General features: G+C 39.1%; 1 protein-coding gene across 1 annotated transcript in view; it reads right to left on the reverse strand.

Annotated features, from left to right (window-relative positions):
* LOC133994919 (transcription factor 4-like) overlaps positions 1-23,521 on the reverse strand; it is a 215,649-nt gene that overhangs the window by 148,915 nt on the left and 43,213 nt on the right. Inside the window, exons 4-5 of the mRNA XM_062434159.1 lie at positions 6,079-6,134; positions 5,827-5,902 (exon numbers count right to left, since the gene is read on the reverse strand). Of these exons, the coding sequence (XP_062290143.1) occupies positions 5,827-5,902; positions 6,079-6,134 (132 nt within the window). The remainder of the gene's footprint in view (positions 1-5,826; positions 5,903-6,078; positions 6,135-23,521) is intronic.

Consider the following 23,521-nt stretch of genomic DNA (forward strand, 5'->3'; position numbering starts at 1 on the left):
TCATAATGAGTCTGAGTGACTTTCTACTCTGTGGCCACCAATAAAAGTTGATGGTTGTGGTTTTTGAGTGAAATATCTCTACAACTATTGGATTGATTGCTACAAAATTTGGTACAAACATTCACTTACCTCTTAGTATCATTTCCGTAAATTGTGGTGACCCCTTTAACTTTTCATCTACTGCAATCATCAGGTCAACATTTCAGTTTATCTGGCCTTTTTTAAAGACAAATGCAAAACTAATGGCGTTCACATCAGTCTCAACAGTAGGTCTGTCACAATAACTACTTTTGTTGGACGATATATTGTCTCAGAAATAATCGTGATTAAACGATATTATTGTCATTTGAAGATCATTTTATACCACTGATATAATGATGATATAATAGCATAATAATGCAAGAGGGGTGGGATTGGAGAGTGGGCGCTAAAAACACAGACTGCCATTATGGTTGGGGACAGAGTTATTTACCTTTAATTCTTCTACAGTCTCCACTCAGGATGTACACAGTGAGGAATGGAGGACACTACTTGCTTAGCCAATGAGACATGAATAGCCTCTTAGCTGCTAATGTGAACGTTGGTAATATTGAGTTTTGACCATGTATCATACGATAAGTCCATATATAGACATGATGATGTTGATCATTATTGTACAATAAGTCGTTAATTATTATGACAGCCCCGAAGAGGATTGACCTGGACAATCTGAATGGCTGCTAGCTGACAACCACATCGCTAATTTTTGACGAGTGTGACACAGAGGAATTCTTGGGGAAACATCCTCTGTGCTCCGTCACTTTCGCTTTGAGGTAAATTAGATGTGAAATTACAGAGTGAGAAGCAGTAGAAGCTAGTAGACTGAAGCTGCTGCGCATCAGAATCAAACCGAAAGCCACATCAGATCGTTTATTTAGAACAGAACAAAATGTGCTTACATGCCGAAAAAACCACCGAGCCTCTCATTTACTATGTAGGTGACAGTTACAGGGGCGGGAGGCAGGGTGATGCACCTGCTCTGCAAAGCAACTAGACTCAGGTATACACACACACACACACACATATATATACTGTAAAACCACATATACACACACATACACACACACACACACATATATATATATATATGTATATTCGTGAAAGCTAGAATCAAGCCAAAGTGCAAAAATCCACACATACACACCTCCAATCTATCATTACACACACTGTACACACATGACAGCCAGCATCACACACACACACAAGTTCATTGATATATTCATTTACACAACACACACACACCTATATATACAGCGATATACATTTACACATATGAAGCAGCCATCACCGACAAATGACTAAATGAACATGAATACACGCATTGAACAAGACACAAGTACAAGAGCACACACACTCATTCACACACACACACACACACACACACACACACACACACACACACAAAACCACAACCATACAGAAGCTTACATCAAACACTCAGATACTGACACACTAACCTGCCAACCCACAAGTAACACACACACACACACACACACACACACACACACACACATTGAGGTTTGTTTACCTCACTTTCGGGGACATAACATAGACTTGCATTCACTTCCTGGCGCCATACCCAAACCTTAACTGCTGACGTGTTTTACCAAATGGGGACACGGCTTTTGTCCCCACTCGCACAAACTAACTCCAGTCAACTGTTTTTAAGTCTGGTGTGCGTCCCTGAAAGTGACTTAAGTCATACACATAGACACGCACACAAACAAACAAATTGCGCACAAACCACTCCGAACCCAAACCAAGCACACACACATAAAGCATGTGCATGCGTCACAACTGTGTGTGTGTGTGTACTTAGAACATATATGTAAGAGCAAGTTCACATTTACACACAACTCTTGATTGCTAGATCGCTATGTATGTGTATGTGTGCGTGTGTGCGTGTGTGTGCGTGTGTGTGTGTGTGACAGAGAGAGAGAGGCGGCAGATTAATCTAGTAGGGTCGCTGAGATGACACTAATCCCTTCGCTGATTATCTAGAGCATAACATCACTCTAATCTGATGGTGGGGGGTTAAGAAAGACAGACAAGGTTAGAGCGAGGGACAGAAAGAGAGAGAGAGAAGGGGACGATGCATTCACACTCAACATGTTCAGGTTGTTCAGGTCCATTAAACTCTTTAGTGTTTCTTTCTCTTTTTTTTGTGTTCTAGTTCATTGCGGGTGAGAATCACGACTGTCAATAAATAATGAATCTCCTGCCTCAGAGTATTCCTCACACACTGCAGTCATTCTCCACATATATGAGGGATTAGAGCTGAAAGTAAGTCCAAACCACCTAGCTCATGCACAGTAGCCACATTTGGGACACCACTGCCACACAAAGATGCAATTTCTGTTTAAAAGGAAGTGTTTTCAAGCAGAATGTTTCAGTTTTAATGTAAAAAAAAGGCCTCATGAGACCTAATATATTAGTTTGGTAAATGTAAGACCTTTAAGTAGGAAGCACCCACGGCTGTCTTATATGTAGAGATCAGACAGTCCCACATGAGGCCATTAACACCACAGAAAACACCCAACTAAGTGTAAAAAAAACCCCCACAAAGACATGACACCCTAGTAGCTGCAAAGCAACCACCTAAATAACACATTAGCAATGCCCTGCCAGGAAGTTGTCCATTAATCATTAAGAAACACCTCCGATCTTTAACACAGACTGTTCACACTGTTATTTACAAGTGATCCGATCAGATTTGTGAGTCCAGACATCAACCAACATATCAGAATGGGTTGCTGTGATAACGTTGTAGGTGTCAGTAATTATGCATGCTGCTGGTGAGGCGGCTTTTCGATGTATAACCATGAGCGATGAAGATCCATCGGCGTCATCCATACCGCTCTGCCGGTAGCAGCATGGGTTCTGCTCAGCCAGATTTAACGTTGTCTCCGTATGACATATTGCAAGTGACACGAAAGACACTTTGAAATCAGAGTTAAGCGTCCAGAGCGTCCAGACTGAGACACATCTGTAGAAATCCGATCCGAATCGATTTTTAAACCTTTGGATCCCATTTGCAAAAAATCATTTGGCTGTCCAAACTTTCTATCAATCTGCGTACAATCTAAATATGTTAAAACATTTATTTAGGCTGACAAAAAAGGCCAAATTGACTCTAGTTTTGTCAAAGACAACAACGTACACACCATCTTTTTTCAGTGTATCACGATAGCTTTGGAGGAAGTCAAGTTTAAGCTTTAAAAATGAAAAACCTCATGAATATTTTTTCTCCCTCTCTGTTTGCGCGGCTTTGGAGTGGGAAACGAGTGAGGTCAGATCACTCTCTAACACATGCAGCTGGGCAAATACGGCATCAGTGATTTTAATGAAAGCTCGGCGGTTTTAAATATTGATAGTGAAACAGTGCGTTTTTCCATCAGGGCACACAATAAGTCGGAGAGTGACAGAAAAGCCCAACAGACGCGGGAGACAATCAGATTTTACCAGAGCGACTTGACTGAGAAATGATTCTGTTAAACCACAACAGTCACGGCTGGAAAGTGAAGAGGAGAAGAGGATGTTTTCTGGAAACACTGTTGGCGATGGTGGAGCTGTGTGTGTATGTGTGTGTGTGTGTGTGTGTGTGTGTGTGTGTGTGTGTGTGTGTGTGTGCGCTCCATATCCACGGCTGTCTCTGTCTCTTAGTGTTATCATTATCAAAGTAAATTGCGGCTCCCGTGTGCCAGATGAAGAATAGAATATTTCCATTTCTGACTCTGGGGTCGTCTCTTCCTCCGCTGCCTGTGCTGCTACGTACCATAATCACAACACTGTCACAACACATCGCGCACACAATGGATCACTCCCGCAAAAGATACAAAAACTCTCAACTTTTAGATAGATTCTCAGTGTGAATTCGACTAACTAAACCATTTCCACAATGATTATTTTCCTAATATTACATTTTTTTCTGTTATTTTTTAGAGTAAACACTGGATGTTTTTAAAAGGAATCTGAAGGTGCTTTCATTTCATTCTTTTTATTGTTTTTTTCTTTTTTTTTTTCTTTTTTGGCTTTTTGTCATGAGCTTCAAGTAAACAATGTTTTTGATTGAAAGAAAATGATTTTCTTTTTTTCTTGTCATGATTTCAGTGTGCACGCAGCAGCAGCCTCAGAAAACTAGCAAGATGCAGACGGGTCACTGTGAGGCAATAGGTACGTATCATACATGTGTCATGGAAGTAAAGTAAAAAAAATTGTAATTATTATAGTTGAATTAATTTATTTTCCCCCATATGTTGAGATTAGGGCCTGACTGATACTGGATTTTTTGGGACCCATGCCGATATTCACTATTTAAAAATGCAGATATATATATATTGGACGATAATCTTATATATACAGAACGCACATTTAAAAAAAATATGGCTATCAAACACTTGACAAAGATATGTAATGGAGGCAGGATATTTTACACTTTAACTATAAACACAGTGCACTGAAACTGTAAACTCCACTGGAAATGTAATCATTATAAATTCCTATAAGTAATAACACACATACAACAAAGAAAACATATGTACGTATATATTAAACTTGAATTAAGAAAAAGGATCAAACATACATAAAATACTGCCCGAAAATATTGGCGCATATCGGACAACATATATACTGATACCGATATCTATCTGTGATAAGACAATATCGGCTGATCATATTGATATATTGGTCAGGCTTTAGTTGAGATGTATGAAAAGCTCCAAAATAAACACTCTGTGAGTGGACTACTTGGTTACTATAAGAAAATGATTTAAACAGCATCGTGAATGATTTTATACTAAGCGGTCGATCACTGTACCACTAGTTCCAATGAAGAGAAATCTGAATTATAATTTAGACACATTTTAACAGTGTAATTCCAACTTTGTGGCAACAGTTTGAGGAAAGCCCTCTTCCTGTTACAATGTGACAATGACTCACATATGATATAACTGTATTGAATTTGTGTCCACATACTATTGGCCATATTGTGCATTTATGAGTGCTGTCTTTTTGCTGATGTTGGTAGCAGTTTGTCACACACACACACACACACACACACACATACACACACACACCTGTTTCCGACTTTCTGGCTTCAAATTAAAGGTTTTCACAACAGATCTCAAACCAAAATCAGGAGTTGCGAGACTGAGAATGAGCAGGTAGAGTGAGATAGCTGAGAGCTGACGTCTTCCATATTTGATGCATCCAGTCAAAGGTAATTAAGCTCTGTGCTGTGTGTGTGTGTGTGTGTGTGTTTGTTTATATGTCTATGTGTGAGTGTGTGTGTGTGTGTAAGTGAGAGAGAGAGGGAGGCAGATTATCTGTGTCAGTGGCCATTTGCTCACAACTGGCGCCACATCAGAGAGAGCCAGAGGCAGAGAGCATCATGGGTAAATGAGCACACGCTGCCTGGCGTTTTCCACACGGCGGGCAAGGGGATAGAGAGAGAGAGAGAGAGATGGAGAGAGAGAAATTGCATGCCAGATGACCTGTCTCCTCCAGTGTACACTAGTGTTTCACTAATTCTCTGCACACGCACACACACACATACACAGCATCAGAACACAACCCAACGCAGCAGTGAATCCAAAGTTCACTGGAAGAAATAAGTGCAGTGCAAAATAATGACAACACACACACACACACACACACACACACACACACACACACACACACACACACACACACACACACACACACACACACACACACACACACACACACACACACACACACACACACACACACACACACACACACACACACAGGCAGTCTGTAGCGTACCTGCTAGCCTGGAGTTGGCGTACGGAGGTGAGAGGCTGTCATGTGATGCCATGTACTGAGATCCATCTGCATAATTCTACAAAGAGAGAGAGACACACACGGGGGTGAATAATGACTTATTTCATCTTCATTCTATCCTGTTGTAATTACTAATAGCAGCAGGAATGGTTGTCATAGTAAAAACTGCATTTAACAGTAGTAGTTGTAATCACTAGTAATAGTAGTGTTATTGTTGTCATAGCAGCGTGTTACCTTGGAAGAGCGACTTCCACTCGCCCATGACCCTGCACTCGTTCTCTCCTCCATATCTGTGAGAGAGAGAAAGAGAGATCCATATTTATATTTATAGAACATTTACAGTACAGTTGAGCGATCATATAGGTTGAAAATTACACCAAGAAGCACAAAATCATTTATAAAAAAAAGTTGAAGTTAAAATAAATTAATTAAACAAAATGAGAAAAAATCCCCCCAGCGTTTCATTTACTCACATACTGACATACTAAAAGTCCTTAGCCCACACATCCACATTTCTATCACTCACATGATCAACATCTCTCATCACTTTCACCATAAACACGCACCAACACTCAACGCTACATGTTACTACTGCATTGTGTCTATAATTACCTCCAGCAGTGTAAATCACTACCTCTCCATGCTCCATGTCATTAAACATTATTGATTATGATTGCAGAGCCTTTAATGTGTCTGTGAAATTTAATGGTCTGCTTCCTACAGGCCACTAATCCCCCCTCTGTCATCACACTGCATCCATGATGTCAGATCTGTCAAAGGTCAGTGTGTGCTGTCTGAGGTCACAGGTTTGATTCCTGATACAGCTGCACACTGCTGGACTGAGCTTACAGCTGTACCTGTGTTGTGTGCTTCAGTGTTCAGATAAATGATGAATAATGAAACCAAGTCTTTAACTTCTTGGATCGAGATTTAAAGTGAAACCAGCAATCAATAGATGTGACTATTGATCTCAAGTTTGCCCATAAAGAAATATAACATTGTGCATTGTACAACGACAAAAGGAAGCAGCATGGAGGATGTCAATGATATTAGGAAAGAAAGAACAAAAATGAAAGAAAGAAAGAAAGAAAGAAAGAAAGAAAGAAAGAAAGAAAAGAAGAAAGAAAGAACGGAATAAAGAGAAATAAAGAAGCAAAGATAAAGAAACAAACAAATAAACAAACAAAGGAGTAAAGAAAGAAAGAAAGAAGGAAAGAGTGAAAGAAAGAAAGAAAGAAAGAAAGAACGGAATAAAGAGAAATAAAGAAGCAAAGATAAAGAAACAAACAAATAAACAAACAAAGGAGTAAAGAAAGAAAGAAAGAAGGAAAGAGTGAAAGAAAGAAAGAAAGAAAGAAAGAAAGAAAGAATGAACGCAATTAAGAGAAATAAAGAAGCAAAGATAAAGAAACAGACAAATAGACAAACAAAGGAGTAAAGAAAGAAGGAAAGAGTGAAAGAAAGAAAGAAAGAACGGAATAAAGAGAAATAAAGAAGCAAAGATAAAGAAACAAACAAATAAACAAACAAAGGAGTAAAGAAAGAAAGAAAGAAGGAAAGAGTGAAAGAAACAAAGAAAGAAAGAAAGAACGGAATAAAGAGAAATAAAAAGAAATAAAAAGGCAAAGATAAAGAAACAAACAAATAAACAAACAAAGGAGTAAAGAAAGAAAGAAAGAAAGAGTGAAAGAAAGAAAGAAAGAAAGAAAGAAAGAAAAAAAGAAAGAAAGAAAGAAAAAGAAAGAAAGAAAGAAAGAAAGAAAGAAAGAAAGAAAGAAAGAAAGAAAGAAATGAAGGGGTAAAGACAGAAAGAAAAAGAAAGAAAGTAAGGAGTAAAGAAAAAAGAAAAAGAAAGAAAGAAAGGAAGGAGTAAAGAAAAAAGAAAAAGAAAGAAAGAAAGGAAGGAGTAAAGAAAAGAAAGAAAAAGAAAGAAAGAAAGGAAGGAGTAAAGAAAGAAAGAAACAGGTACACATACTGTATAATTTGTTAAGGAACTGGAATTCACAACAGTCGTGGTTTTGGTAAATGTTTGTTGTATTTTGAATATTAGTGTTTTGAGGTGTAAAGCTTAAAAAGTGATTTGTATTTATAACATGATAATGATGTGATAAATGATGACAGGATGTGCATTTAATGTCTCTGAGTATTCTATTCAGGCTTGTGCAGTGTGCAGTGTGTTGGAAGTGTAGAAATATAACCAGGTATAAGACTACTGCTGTGACTTTTACATAGAAATGAGTTGAGCTCCTATTTAGACATGAGACCTGAGTGACATTATAAATGATCATATTGACTCGTTGTCTGACAGGGGCTTAAATGAAGAGATTTCTCATGAGATGTTTAATAAATGCAACCATGCATCACTGTGTCTTAATACCAGAGAATCAGGATGCACAAGTACTAGATAAATAATATATACTTCTTTGACATAGGAGACTACGATTCATATCCAAAGCTTAACTTAGAGGTGTCAGATCAGACGTAACACACTGACAAACAACCTGCTTTGTCGTCTGTGTGTGAAGACAGACGCACAGAGGTTGAGACACACTGACATTAACAGAGAGAGAGAGAGAGAGGGATGTTAAATACATCCCTCTCTGTACATGACAGGTAGATCAGTTCATTCAGGTCGACTGAAATGTGCAAACACAGCTCTCGCTTACAGTACACACACACACAAACACACACACAAACACCATCACACACACACACAGACACACACACACACACACACACAGTCGTCTCATGTATTGTAATGCACAAATCTCTCTTCAATAGGCTCTCCATTGTGTCAGTGTGTGTATAGCGAGCAGCTTACATTCATTGTCGAGTCATTTGGAATGTCAGCTTATCTGTGTGAGAGGGTGTACGAGTCTCTCTCTCTCTCTGTGTTTGTGTCCGTGTGTGTGTGTGTGTGTGTGTGTGTGTGTGTGTGCACAATAGAAATAAAGTGGTTCAGTTACAAAAAGCCTTTTGAAGTCAAACCACAAGTCTCTACCTCAACAGAAGCACCTTTAGGCTTTCTATTTCTACAACAGAATAGAATAGAATAGAATAGAATAGAATAGAATAGAATAAAATAAAATAGAATAGAATTTAAGTGTGTTTAGTGATGGTAAATTGGATTTAGGGGACACACATTCAATGACAAATTCAAATGTAACATGAGATAGGATGTATTAAGCGATTATGTTCAGATCAGTTGGATTTAGGGAACCAGGTAGATTTAGGCAACACACCTTAAAATTAGGTGAAATTTAGGGCCACGTCTGGATATGGGGGAACACATTATGATTGGCTGGATTTTGGGAACATATCAGTCAGATCTAGGGAACACACACTTGATCTGCTGGATTTAGGGAACACATTATGATCAGTAGGGTTAAGGGGGGATACACACCCTTTAAAAGCTGGATTTAGGTCAGATTGATTTTGGGAACAGATAATTGGTCAGTTGTATTCAGGGAACACATACTTGATAGTTCGGATACGGGGAACAAACTCATATAATGAGTCTGATTTGTGGAACACACTTGATTTTTCTGGTTTGACATTTTACATACACTTTGATGGATGGATTATGAGGAATATACATAAATATATATATAGAACATATAAATATACATAACACAATAATAGTATTCAAAAAGTAAAGAAAATAAGTCTGAGAAGAAGAGAACAGAGGAGAAATCAAATTAAAGTAGAAGAAGAGTGTCTGAAGATAGCTGGTCAAGATGGGAGAGAAGTGCAGGTGAAGATGGAGAGGATGAGGATGAGGAGGACAGCAATTAAAGAGAGAATCCTTCAGTATTGAAAAGTAAGAGGAAGGAGAGAGATTGGGGAGGGAGAGAGGAAAGGAGGAGAGGAAAAAATACAAGTCGGTGTGCGGGGAGTTGAAAGACGTGGAGGAGGAGGAGAGAAGGAGGCGTCCATGTGTCCTGCACCTGATAAGGCCTCCGATTGAGGGCTATAAATTACACCAGAGAGAGAGAGAGAGAGAGAGAGAGAGAGAGAGAGAGAGAGAGAGAGAATTTACACACAAGCAGGAAAACACATTCTTAAAAGCACACATATTTCTCTCTCACCCTCCCTCTCCCTCTCTCATACACTCTCATACACACACACACACACACACACACACACACACACACACACACACACACACACACACACACACACACACACACACACACACACACACACACACACACACACACACACACAGAGAGAGAGAACAGGTTATCTATCATCAGTTAATGAACTTAGACTGACAGACAGCTCCATGTCTCTCACACTGATCCTATTAAGACCTGCCTGACACAAAACAGACTCCTATTAATACAGTTAGGCTCTGTGTGTGTGTGTGTGTGTGTGTGTATGTGTGTGTGTATGTGTGTGTGTGTGTGTGTGTGTGTGTGTGTGTGTGTGTGATCAGTTAGGACTTTTATTTATCTTATTTATAATGATTTATCATTGTGCATGTATAGTGCAGACACTAACTATGAACAGAGTCTATATATTAAAGCATACATACATAGTCCCTACCAGAGCAGTGATTTTTAACTTACAGAAGAGGCAAACAACGAGTCTTTGTGGCCAAAAAAAAGACAAATGATCTGGTCCGGTTAAATGTCAGTTGCTAGAGAATCATGGTAGAAGCTATTAAGGACAAATTACAAAAAGCAGTGACTGAATGCTGTGATTGTGGGGTCACTTTAACAACTGTAGTTTTGTTTTGTGAGTCTAAACCAGGAAAATACAGTACTGCCTTTTAGTTCTGGTGCTTTTTGAGTTTTTACTGATTTATTATAACACATCTGTGAACTTAAAGTCAGACAGGTAACTCTCCATCTTCCCAAGAGTCACAAATAGCAGAAAGAAATAACTGATTATGAGCAATATTGTACTGTATTTTCATCTATTCAGCAAATCTAATAAATAAAGTAAAACTTATGTCATTTTAGAACTTTTCATAGAATCATATTTGATTAATAAATTGTCTGTAAATTCCAAAACCATTGAGAAATAAATCTGTTTTATGATGTAACAAGCTGTGGTCATGGTTAAGTTAGGTTTTTAGTACAAATATCACTTACTTAGAGAATGATCATGGTTTGGGTTAAACTGAAAACTTAAGGTTAAGGTTAGGGGAGCTTTATTTTTTAGGGAATTGTTAAAACGAATCTAATGTTCATGATTTTTGGAAACATGAAACAAGCAATAGTTTTTTTACCAGTCCATCTACCCTGACTTCCTCCCTATATAGACTTTGCTATTTGAATGGTGGACAAGAGTCATAATTATTGTGGCCACTAGATGGTGCTGTCACTTGAGCGTAAACACATGTCGTTTCCGGACGTATCGTATGTTACAAATACCGACAAACGTATAAAAACAACGACATGGATTCTTTGTGGTCGCTTTGTTTCCACTCACTTCCTAACAAGGAAACTGATCAAAATCCGCAGCCCACCTCCTGTTTAAACTCTTTACCGCTTTGATGATTCAGGCGGGGAAAAATTCCATCGCTAGTGCTAACACAGTCCTGCGGTCGGTCTTTTTACACCACAAATGCGCCGGTTTGCTTGAGACTCTCCTCTTGTTTAGTCCACAACAAAGTGGAGATGACAGCTTTCGCAGCATGAAGCGGACCACAAGGGAAAACACACCGCTGCTCGTTTGAAATGTACCGATGGATCTGTGTTCAACATGTGATGGTACACACCTGTTTCTACAGCTACACTCACTGTTTTATCTTGTACCAAATGACAGGATATACAAGACCATGTTGTTTCATTACCACATAACCACGAGATGACATTTAATGCATTAAAGCTTTACTTTTAAATGAGAGACTGCGACAGATATTACCACTTTTAACTTTTTGTTTATGTAAGGTAAATGGCAACTGAAGACCTTTATTCACACGCGCTCACACACACACACACCCACACGGTGATGATGGTAATAAATGGTCTCTGATTGACAGAAATGAGGACAGTGGTCATGCTGCGAAAAAATCAAGTGTGTGACTGTGTGCTTGTGTGTGTGTGTATGCACCTGTTTTAGCTGTGTAGCCCCACTGTTCTCATCTGGTCTCCAACCAAACTCTATAATTAACTGCAGGCCTTCCCCCATCCCCCAACACACACACACACACACACACACACACACACACAGACACACACGATCAAACAGCTTGACGATGATCCGAAAAACGTCCTGTCATCAAATTGATTTAAGTATTTCTTTATTTCTGTCAATCAAACACACTCACTCAAACAAACATTAAAATGTTACTGAAAACTGAAAAATAAAAATAGAGTAATTTTCATGCCTTGTTTGAAATGAACATCATCAGAAGTAGACATAAGGGTCTCATCTCTGTATAGAAACACACAGCAGATAAAACAGTAATGGGCTCCGGTGCTTTTCTAACCTCCGTATTCACTAAAGATCCTCTGTAGACTTGTTGTCAGCCAGACTCTGCTGTGTAATCAAACATTTTACACCTTCCCCAACTGGGAATGTTTCAGACACTACATCTCCCATGATAATGGCTGCAGCCATGATGATGAGCCATTACAGTCTTGAAGACAATGTTTACCGGGACCGACTTGAAACATAAGAGCTGCGCCTCCCAACCAAAATCAAACAATGTTAAACATCCAGCTGGTGTGAAAGTGGACGCAGAAGCAGCTAAATGTACAAGTCTGATCTGAAGTGTTTTGAGTGGCAGGTTGGCTACTAGATGCCTCAAGAAATGTGACTGTGATGAAGTAAATGGAAAAGCCTCCAACTTCTCTCCATAAGCAAGAAGTCAATACACTCTTGTTATCACTTCATTTCAACTGCCACTTCAGCTTCTATCAGTAATTAGGTTTCAACATCTACTTCAACGTCTTCTACATACAACGTAATCTCATTTACAAGGCTCTATATCTGCCACTCCAACTTCTTCTAGTAACTCAGTTTCAATCAAAGACTGTATGTAAAGATGGACGTAGCGAGGTGTGACGCCAACAAAGCCAACGTCTTCTGAAGTGAACACGTCACACAGGGTTACTTGAGGTAAGATAAATGCTCAGTAGACTTAATTATTATTCTTCTGTGCGTTAAATCTAGTTTTTTATTCAAAAGAAAATCACATCTGTGTAAAAATCAAATCATTTAGATGTGGAGGAGTGGTGGCGTCTATCACATGATGGGTATTGAATGAAATACTCAATTGGTATCGGTATCACTTTAAGGGTACTTGCATCGGTACTGGTATCATAATTTTTTTAACGATACCCAGCCCTAGGGCTAACATTAGCTAGGTTAGCTAGATTGTGCTAACAGGGCAGATATTGTTATCAAGTTCTATTTTACTTGCTGAAATCTTGTAACAACACTCCAACGCAGTACGAATCCCGTAGACAAGGGGGGGGGGGGGCTGGTGAGCCAACTGTCAATTACAGCTGTTGATCTCATGGCGGACATCAAAGCTACTTTAATTTTTCAATTCTTATTAACAGAGTAATAATATCCAAAATGACCACGAACATACTCAGTAGAGGGTCTGAATTAAGCGATTGAAACCATAATGGCTCATTGAAAAAAGTATTAGTAGTATTTCTAGAGAGAAGTTGAGGCTGTTTGAACATGAGTTGGAGCCTCTAGTGGCAGTTGATGGCATTACACATTAAGTTACTTTCACATCGGTTTCAGCTTCAAGCCGTGCTGGTTCCCGCTTGGTGTCAACTGCCACCTCAACTTCTATCAGTTCTCCACTTTATAGTACAAATACATTTTTAAAATATCTTCACTTTAGCTGCTACTGCCATATGAGACATTTTAGAAGCTCCAAACAATCAAGCGATTTTTCAGAATAAAGCGAAAATTGTAAATTTTTTCCCAAAAAATTGCTTTTAAACTTTTCATCAGTTCTAATAATAGAAGGCAAAAGCCTTTTATCATTAAGAATAATAGAGCCCAAACTGCATCAACAGAAATTGAAAAGAAACAATCCCGCCCATGCAGTTTGATTGACAGACGACGACTCAGAAGTGAATGGACTGAGATGGAAAAAGAATGAAAAGGATAGGAAATGACAAGTGTTAAGCCTTTGTTAAAATAATAATAATAAAATGTTAAAAACAATATCATATTCAAGGAAAGGCAACTATAAAGCAAAAGAGAACAGCTAACGTAAAAGATGAGTGACAGAAAAAGATGGAGGACGGCAGAGACGCCAACATCTAATTCAATCATTTTATATAATGCAGAGAAGCTTCTTGTACTTTCACTGAACTACATTCATGTTATTATCCTGGGTAATCACACACACACACACACACACACACACACACACACACGAAGATGAGACAGTAAGAATTAAGAGTCAGATTACGTCTCTGTATCTTCTCCTTTAAAGCCGCTTAAACTGTCTAACACCCACAATCCTACTTTGTGTGTCTGTGTGTGTCTGTGTGTGTGTGTGTGTGTGTGTGTGTGTGTGTGTGTGTGGCTGGACACAAGCAGGGGAAGTGATGTAATGATCACATCCAGGAAGTGGACCACGTCCTGTTTTGTTACACGATTGGTGCTCGCTCTCTCTCTCCTCGCCTCCCCTCTTTCTTTCCTTCATTTCTCCCTCACCCTCTTTTTTCTTTTAATTTCTTTCGTCCCCTCTGTTTCTCAATCTCCATTCCCCACTCCCCTCTTTTCCTCTTATTCATCTTTCCTTCCCTTCCTCTCATTCTTTTTATTTATCATTTATTTCCTTGCCCTCCCTTCCCTCCTTCATTTTATTTTGTATTTTCCTTCCCATCCCCTTTTAATTTGTTCCCTTCATCATCTCCTCGTCCCTTTTCTCCTTATTTTATTATTTCATTGATCTTCCCTCTTGTTCACTCCTTCTTTCAGCCTACCTTTACTCCTTCACCTTTACTGTCTTTACATTCTTTTTCCTTGTCTTCTTTTATTTATATTTTTCCTCCCTCCTCCTGTTTGCTCTTTCTCTCCTTGTCTCCCCTTTCCTCCTCCTCTCTTCCCTCCATCCTTTCTTACCATTCTGTCATACCCTGCTTCCTTTCTTGTCTTGTGTCATCTTTCCATCCTCTTTTCCTTCCCTTCTCATTCATCCCCTCATTCTTTTTCTTTAATACTATCCCTGTATCCCTCTCTCTCGCACTGAGAAATTGAGGTCAGAAAAAAGGGATTACGAGCACGCTGTTGCTGTTTTGAATTGAGAAACCCTCCCCTGCGACCCTCCCCGAGGAGCCTTTGAGCAAGGCACGGCAGCAGACGGCGCCTCCATCTGAGCCTCCATCCGCCACACAAAGAAAAACAACTCTCCTCTCTATCCCGTCTCCGTGGTTACGGAGCTCTGATCGAGAGGACAGTTGGAGATGAGGATGGAGATGCCACATCAATTGACATCTTGTTACCATGGTAACGAGGAGAGAGATAGAAAGAGAAAGAGAGAGAGAGAGAGAGGACATGAATGACCGTCATCAAGGCGACTACTGACCAAATAAAAAACATGCATCTGTTATGAATCTAAGTTTCCATCAGGGTGTTTTTATTGACTGGTGGGTATTGATTATTATTGTGGATTTTTGTTGACTGGTGTTTCTTTTTTGAGAGAAACTTTTGTTCTTCACGGACCAGGCGATCATAAAGCCCACATAAAAGAAAATAAAACAAACCTTCCATGAGCAAAAAGAGAAAACACTCTTAGCACAATTTTTTTTTTTCTTTCTGTAAGTGAATCCTGATTTGTTGTACTTATTAGAGCCAGTGATGGAATCCTTTTTTTTTAAGGCCTTAAGGTTATAAATGACTCACTTGTTTTTTTTTTGAAGATCAACACATCACACGCAGAGTTATAACTGCCTGTCATTAAAGCCTACGAGGTATAAGAATTGTTAGACAACCCATTAGGTTTTATATTATTGTATCTTTGCCATGTTTTCATACAATAAGCACATTCATCTTGACATGAGACAAGGCTACAAGAAAGGTTTGACTTCTTCTTTAATCAGGTGGATCCATGTGTAAAATATCAAACCCAATAACAATCCTCCCCTAATTTCAGCCAAGTTTTAGCGACATGAAAGACGTTAACACCAGTTTCTAGTGTCCTGAGCTTTGTATGCCAACCATTTATCCCTACCACTATGACTTGTGTGATGTAAGAAGGACTGTGTATTTAAGCTCAATGCTGACCAAAATGAGGGAGAAAGTTGGCATCAAACATCTGATCAGATACACTATCTTGATCACTTTCTAACACTTCTCAATTGGATAGAGAGAGCCTAACTTTCAAGCATAATGAAGCGCACCATCTGATTGTACTATCTTGACCACGAATCAAAGAGTGAGGTTTAATAATCTCTCCCACTCTCATCACTGTGGGCTGATTAGCCTGAAGACATATCATTATATGTGTGTTCATCATGAGGGTTAACATTTCATTACAAGGATGTTTTTTCCCATTTCTGACAGGAAGTGGGAAGAGAACTTTTACTATATGTGTTGAACTGTATGTGTGTGTCCAAAACTGACACTACCATCTTAACTTGTGTCAGTAAATATGCTTCAGATGCTATTTTAAATTCTTTCTATTTAAAATAGCATCTGAAGTGGAACATTTTCATCAGCATGCACACACACATTTTCTTCAGTAAACCCACATTCTTGTATATTTAACATCATTTTTTTATTATTATGATAAATGAAAATGGTGATTTGTGGAAAAGAGCGTATTTATTATATATTTATATTCAAACTGAGGTCATGACAAAGAGTAGAGATTTAGTCTAACTACAAAGATTAAGAAATCACTCTACAAAAACAAATGCCAAATAAAAATGCAACAATGTTGAAATATGCCAGGCTAAATTTAGGGGATATGTGTGTATAATAAAACAAAATACAAGTCTCGGTTTGGAATATTTCACTCAGTATAAACATGATGAAGCTTCTATGCAGAGCTGGCACTAACTGATAAACAATATATATGATGCAATCAGGGAGAGGAAAGGTTTCTATCACATTTTAGAACTAGTTAAGGGACAATTTGAGGAGGAAATCAGGGTTCAAGAGGTTAATGATGAGAATTTCATTCATGTTTTGGTCTCACGCACATTCAGTCGATGTGTTAGTGTGTCTGTCAGGAACTTTTTTTGTGCGCGCACACACACACACACACACACACACACATACACACACACACACACACACACACACACACACACACACACACACACACACACACACACACACATACAGGGGCCAGCGTTTCCTGTCATTAGGCAGCAGAGCTGTTCTATAATTAGAACATCTGGACCCAAGTAAGTTTAGTGCCAGTGCCCTTACACACACACACACACACACACACGCACATTTTCATAAGCATGCAACTAATCATACAGACACACAGGCAAACATTTGTAGCCATCATCACACATATACAGAGACACACACACACAAACACACACACACACACACACGCACCAAAAAACAGTACATGGCTTATTTTTAGTGACTTTTTTTAGTTAATGTTGCTTGTTTTTCTACTCTTTTGTTCAAAAAGAGCACATTCAAGCAAGAAAACAAACAACAGCTTGGATAGCTAATGGCACGCTAAATGAAGAGAGAGAATAGCTCATGTAGACAGAGAGGAAGAAAGAAAAAAGAAAGACAGAATGGGAGGGATAGACAGAAAAAGTACGAGAGAGAAAAAAAAACATTAGCAAGTTCAAACATGGCTTTCTTGAATCAGCCGTGGTGTGTGTGTGTGTGTGTGTGTGTTTGTGTGTGTTTTTTAAAAGACAGCCGAGCTCAGAGTCTACAGATGCCTTTCCAAAAAGAGAGATTAATATTGATAATAAGAAGGCCGTTCCTTTTTGGGTTTTTTTGTTTTTTTTCTGTGTTTGTTTTGTTTTGTTTTTTTGTTTTTTTCCATCTCTGTGGTGGAGGAAGAATAAGCGGCGCGGGCGATTCCTTTGACAAACCCCCTCGTCTCTCCACACAGGCCCATGTGAAGCCGAGCCAACTGTGGCTTAGATCTCTACACACCATCACAACCAGAGGAACAAAAGGAAATTCAAAAAAAAAAAAAAAAAAAAATAGTGCAAACTGGTCGGAAGCTAAAAAAGCAGCAGAGTTAGCAAAACTTTTATAAAGACTAAGTGAGAACAATGCACATGAAGGCACATAGCCAAAGGCTGGTTGGAAACTAGTTGCAAGCAGAGTTAAAAAAAAAAAAAAAAAAGAAAAAGAAAGAAAGAAAGAAAACAGGGTTGGTTGAAGTGGTTACTGATTTAAAGCTAGGGTAGGCAGGTTTTTTTTTGTTTGTTTGTTTGTTTTTAGCATCATTGGGCAAAAATTCCATAATAACCTTTCAGCATATTGTAATGCAAGTGGCCTGAGAGAATATTAGACTCCTGAACCTCTTCTTTAGCTTTCAGGCTGTAGAGGTTCTAGTCTGTGATGAGAGATTCAAGCCAATCACTCAGAGAGCAGGCGTTCTTATTGGCTGTTCAGCAAATACAAATGCGCGTGCACGTCCCCTTCAGATGGTCTAATTCAATAGTGGAAAATCCTAAAGAAAGAGAGGGAGTCTGAAAAAACGCAGCCTTGAGTTAAAATCAAAGTTTGGCGTTAGTCTTATGGAGCGACACTGCATACAGGACCCTGATTTGTTGCTGAGTGATGTTCACAATCACATGGATCACTTTGGACATATCAGGTGAAGAAATAAAATGTATTTTATCCTTCATCTATTGGAGAAAATATGTTTGAAGTGTTTAAAAATGTGCCATTTTGCCACATCAAGTCCACAGTTCCAGCACTGACCACAGAGCAGCTCCTGGAGCATGGAGCACCATGGCCAAGCAATATACTCCTTTCTGGCATGTAACAGGACACCTGAAACATACATTATGGCCCACTTATCATATCAAGTGTCTCATATCTGGACACAATTCCAGTGAGACTCTAACATACCTTCACTTAAACGTAAGCCTATTTTTGTGCATCTCTTTCCAGAACTGCAAATCTGATTGCATCCACCTTGGTTTACTCGGCTACATGTAAATCAGGGTCGACTATACCCCAGAGCGAAGTGCGGTGGTTACGCACCTGACAGCTACAGTTAAAAATGTGTCACGCACAAAGGTCATGCACAACACTTGCACTGACAAGGGATCGAATGTATGTTACGACAACACATAACGTCTCTGTATGAGTGTTAGTATTCAAGCTGGAGCTAGGCCTGTCACAATAACTACTTTTATCGGACGATATATTGTCTCAGAAATAATTGCGATAAACGATATTATTGTCATTTGAAGATCATTTTATACCACTGATATAATGATAATATGATAGCATAATAATGCAAGGGGGGTGGGGGATGGGATTGGAGAGTGGACACTACACATCAGCCTCAACAGTAGGCCTGTCACAATAACTACTTTTGTTGGACGATATATTGTCTCAGAAATAATCGCGATAAATGATATTATTGTCATTTGAAGATCATTTTATACCACTGATATAATGATAATATGGTAAAGCAAGGGGTTGGGATTGTAGAGTGGGTGCTACACTTGTGTAAAAACACAGACTGTCATTATTGTTGAGGACAGAGTTATTTACCTTTAATTCTTCTACAGTCTCCACTCAGGACTTACACAGTGAGGAATGGAGGACACTACTTGCTTAACCAATGTGACATGAATAGCCTCTTAGCTGCTAATGTGAAGTGTGACAATATTAAAGTTAAAAAAGTCGATATATAGACATGATGATGTGGATAATTACGTTATTGTATGACAAGTCGATAATGTAATTATTGTGACAGGCCTAGCTGAAGCTACACAATTCATGTCACTTTAATGTGACAGGTTGTAATTTGATTGTCAATTTAGCACTACATGGTGGATCAGATAGATGTTTTATCTGTCTAGCTAAAAACTATCTATAAGTTATCATTTTTGTCAGTGCGAAACTTCTAATGGAGTCTTTACTACCCCCAAGTGAAACTGACACAGAAATGATTGAAATTACTCGTCTTTCTCCCTGTCACATTAATATGACAGGGAGAAAGACACAAAGTTACAGCACATTTTGAGAACCTGTCATCCTAAAATATGAATTAAGAAATACAGTCAAAATACTCCAAAAATGACATACACCCTTGAGGCGAACACCTGCGTCGCGTCTTATTTTTCAACGACCCTGAATTCCCCTTAAAAAGACTCAGAGGATGCCAAACAACAAGTGACAGACAGACAGGTGGACAATGATGCAGTGAGACAGTCAAGCTGTCACAGAGACAGACAGACCCGAGTTTTCGGATGAGTTTTTGTCTCGAAATGACTCTCCGGGTAGATTTGTGTTTGACAATTCAATTAAGGTCTCTGTCTCTCTGCGGAGGTTTTTTGTGTTGGCTTTATAAAACTCTATCTCATAGACACCTGCCAGCTTAGATCTAATGCAAGCACAGGGACGAGCGAGTCTTAATCATACAGAGAGAGAGACGGAGAGAGAGATTTTTGGAAACTGGAGAAAGTCCAGTGGGTTGGATCAGCAGAAGCAAAATGGTCTCTCAACAAGTGCAGAGAAGCCTAGAATGAAAATCAGGAAACAGTTGTGCTGCGTTAAACAAGCTCAGAATTGTACCTTGACATCTGCTTTTAATTAGCAGGGAAAATAAAAAACAGCCTTGCATCTTATTTTCTTTCCTTTTTCCCCCTCTCCTTCCTTCTTTCAGCAGTGGCAAAGTGGCTGATTCCTCCCTCCATCCCTACTTTTCCTCTCTTCGAATACAACAGGTCTGGAATATTAAATCCATCCTGTTTTTTTTTCTTTTTCTTTCTTAGTAATAAAAAACAGAAGCTGCTTAATCCAAAATGCTCAGAACGTTCCAGTATTTGTAGACCTTCAAGGGTCCTTGAGGGGGTTCAAAAGGTGACGACAGGAAATGAGGAATCATTTCATTTGATTATGACTCAATTCACAAGACAATTGTTCCAATTATCATTTGAACAAAAACATGTTGGTTGGAAACTAAAACTACACGGCTAAGGTTCGGGAAAGATGGCGATCGTGGTTTGAAGAAATCAACATTAACTGCTGCTGGAAGACGTGATGCGATCTTCAGGGACACAAAAAGACGCTTTGTTCTTCCAACCATCCGTCATGACCTCTTCTTTAAGAGGTTGTGTGGCACTATAACAATGTCTCTCTGTATCCTCTTTGTCGGGAAAACGCTTGGCATTTTATATGTCTAATCCTGTTATTTTTCTAAGGAGTGCTTAGAGGCTCATTTTGTAGCTAGCTAAGAACTAAGGCATCAAGATCATGTAAAACAGGCTTTTATTGATCACTTAATGTGAAACAGGTACAGTCTTACTGGAATCACATTACCAGGAATAATCAGAATATCACAAAACTTACTTCAGGTAACTATGGAAACTAACTAACTAACTATAATCAAGCACACAATCAGCAGACACCAAGAAAGACTTAAACTACCCAGTAGATCATCACTGATACCTGCCTCATCTTCCCCTCACTTACTGATTAGACCTCCTACATTTGTGAACTTCAGATTTCTCTTCATGTTCTCTTTTGAAAGTCACTTGAATTCCCATAATGTTGCAGCATTTTTTGGAAAACATTATGGCTGTTTTCGCATACTTTTACCTATTTTCACCTGCTAGGCATAAGATTTCACCATGAATGTGTTTGACTAACCCTAACCCTTACACTGCTTCAAGCCCCTGGTACACCACTACTTTTATCTAACCCTTACCCAAACCTAAACCTAACCCTCGCTTGGTGGGAGATACATTAATTCTGTCATGAATTTTTTTTTTTAAACAACCTGTGCCAAGGTACAGTACACCTAAATCCATCCAACTGTGCTTTTTTACTTTTGATTTTGACATTTTAACATGAGTTCAACATCAACAGGAAAATGGGTTTATTTGCCTTCTTTCAGATAGTGAGACAAGAATACAACTGTATGGTAAGTCCAGAGCTAGAGCAGAGAATTGTTTAGCTTCGTTTAGCATAAGGAGTGGACGCAAGAGGAAACAGCTAGCCTAGCTCTCGCCAAAGCTCAAGAATACACTTACTACTAACCAAGAATACTAACCAATTAAAACACTGAATGGATAAATGAACTGAATTAATGAATTACTGCCTTGGTGCAAAGTCTTATTCAAGAAGCTGCATGTCTCTGCAGACTCTCCAGGCTTCATAGCGAGGTACTTCCCCACAATTGAACTCTCTGGCACAAATTAAACCTTTTTGATGTAACTTACAGAACTAAATTCCTTCATTGGCTTTGTGCGTCAATACCTGCAACAGACCTTTTCCACAGCAGACATTCAAACCTATTATACCAGGAAACACACCGGTGAAGCTTGTAACAATGCAGCCAATAATATTATAAATGACACGTGTGCTGTTATTGCTGTAACATCTCAAAATATCAGCCATAGAAATGATGCATTAGCTGAAAATTACAGAGTGGGGATAATTGTGACCTAATTCAATTAAAACTGAACTCTTTTCTTCGGTTCACGCAACAGCCAATCAAAAATGCGGGTACGGTGTTTACGTGATTTTCAGTTGGTTGGTTATTTCCTACGATCAACCGATGAAGCATAAACAGCAATAAATGGCAAACAGCTTGTGAACCATGAAGGAAAAGAAACACCATGATTGAGTGAATCGAAGGTTTCCAGCTGAACAGCAGCCTCCCATCTAAACACTGATGTTACAAAACTCACTGTGTGCTAACAATGGCTAATGCTAACAATCCTATAAACAGCAGGTTTTTTTTAACTGAGGCTTCTAATGTCATTTTAGCGTGAAGCTTTAAGGTTAAATTTGTCATCTGAGCATCGCCGACACTGTTCATCCTGAATCAACCCTTTATCAGATTTCATTAACACTAAAAACAACCTCTCCTCCTCCCAGGCCGCTTTCCTTTCTTCTCCTCTCTCCCTCACCTTCCTCCCTCCCACCTCTCAGCTCTGCTACCCCCCTCATCTCTCTCATTCCCTCTCTTTACTTTCTTTCTTCTCTCGCCTTTTATCTTCCGCCTCTCCTCGCTCTTTCATGGCGTCCTGTCGTCAAGTGTAAACATGACTGAGCGCCGAGCCAGAGGGGTTCGACTCCTATCAGCTCTTCCTCTGCTCTCGTCCTCCAGTCAGGACCCTCCCGCTGATACCGCCGAGGAATCGGCGAGGTTCACTCCGAAATAAGAAATCAGCCGCTGGAAAATGTGACAACTGCTTTCATGAAACAAACAGCAGATCTAAAGAAGATCTAGTGCTTTTGAAAAAAGGAAAGCAGGGGAACTTTCCTCATTTTTAAAACCTTAACAAGCTGAAACCTTTGTTCTAGAGATGTCCTTTTAATTACTTAGAAATCACTACATGGCAGTTCCCCTCCATCATGTTTTTTTTTAGCCTCTTTTTAGCTCATAGTTGTGGTTTAACGGTGCATTCACTGAATAGTTCACCGTTCTCAATAACCTCGTTTCCAGCAGCGGCAGGCAGCTGTTTTCAGCAAACAGGTTCTGATAAACCCACAGTACACTATCTGCTCAGCACCAAACAGCTAACATGCAAATTTAGCAACTAACTGGTGAAGGAAAGTGGAA

This window comes from Scomber scombrus, chromosome 15 (genome assembly GCF_963691925.1).
Source record: "Scomber scombrus chromosome 15, fScoSco1.1, whole genome shotgun sequence".
NCBI classification, from domain to species: Eukaryota; Metazoa; Chordata; class Actinopteri; order Scombriformes; family Scombridae; genus Scomber; species Scomber scombrus.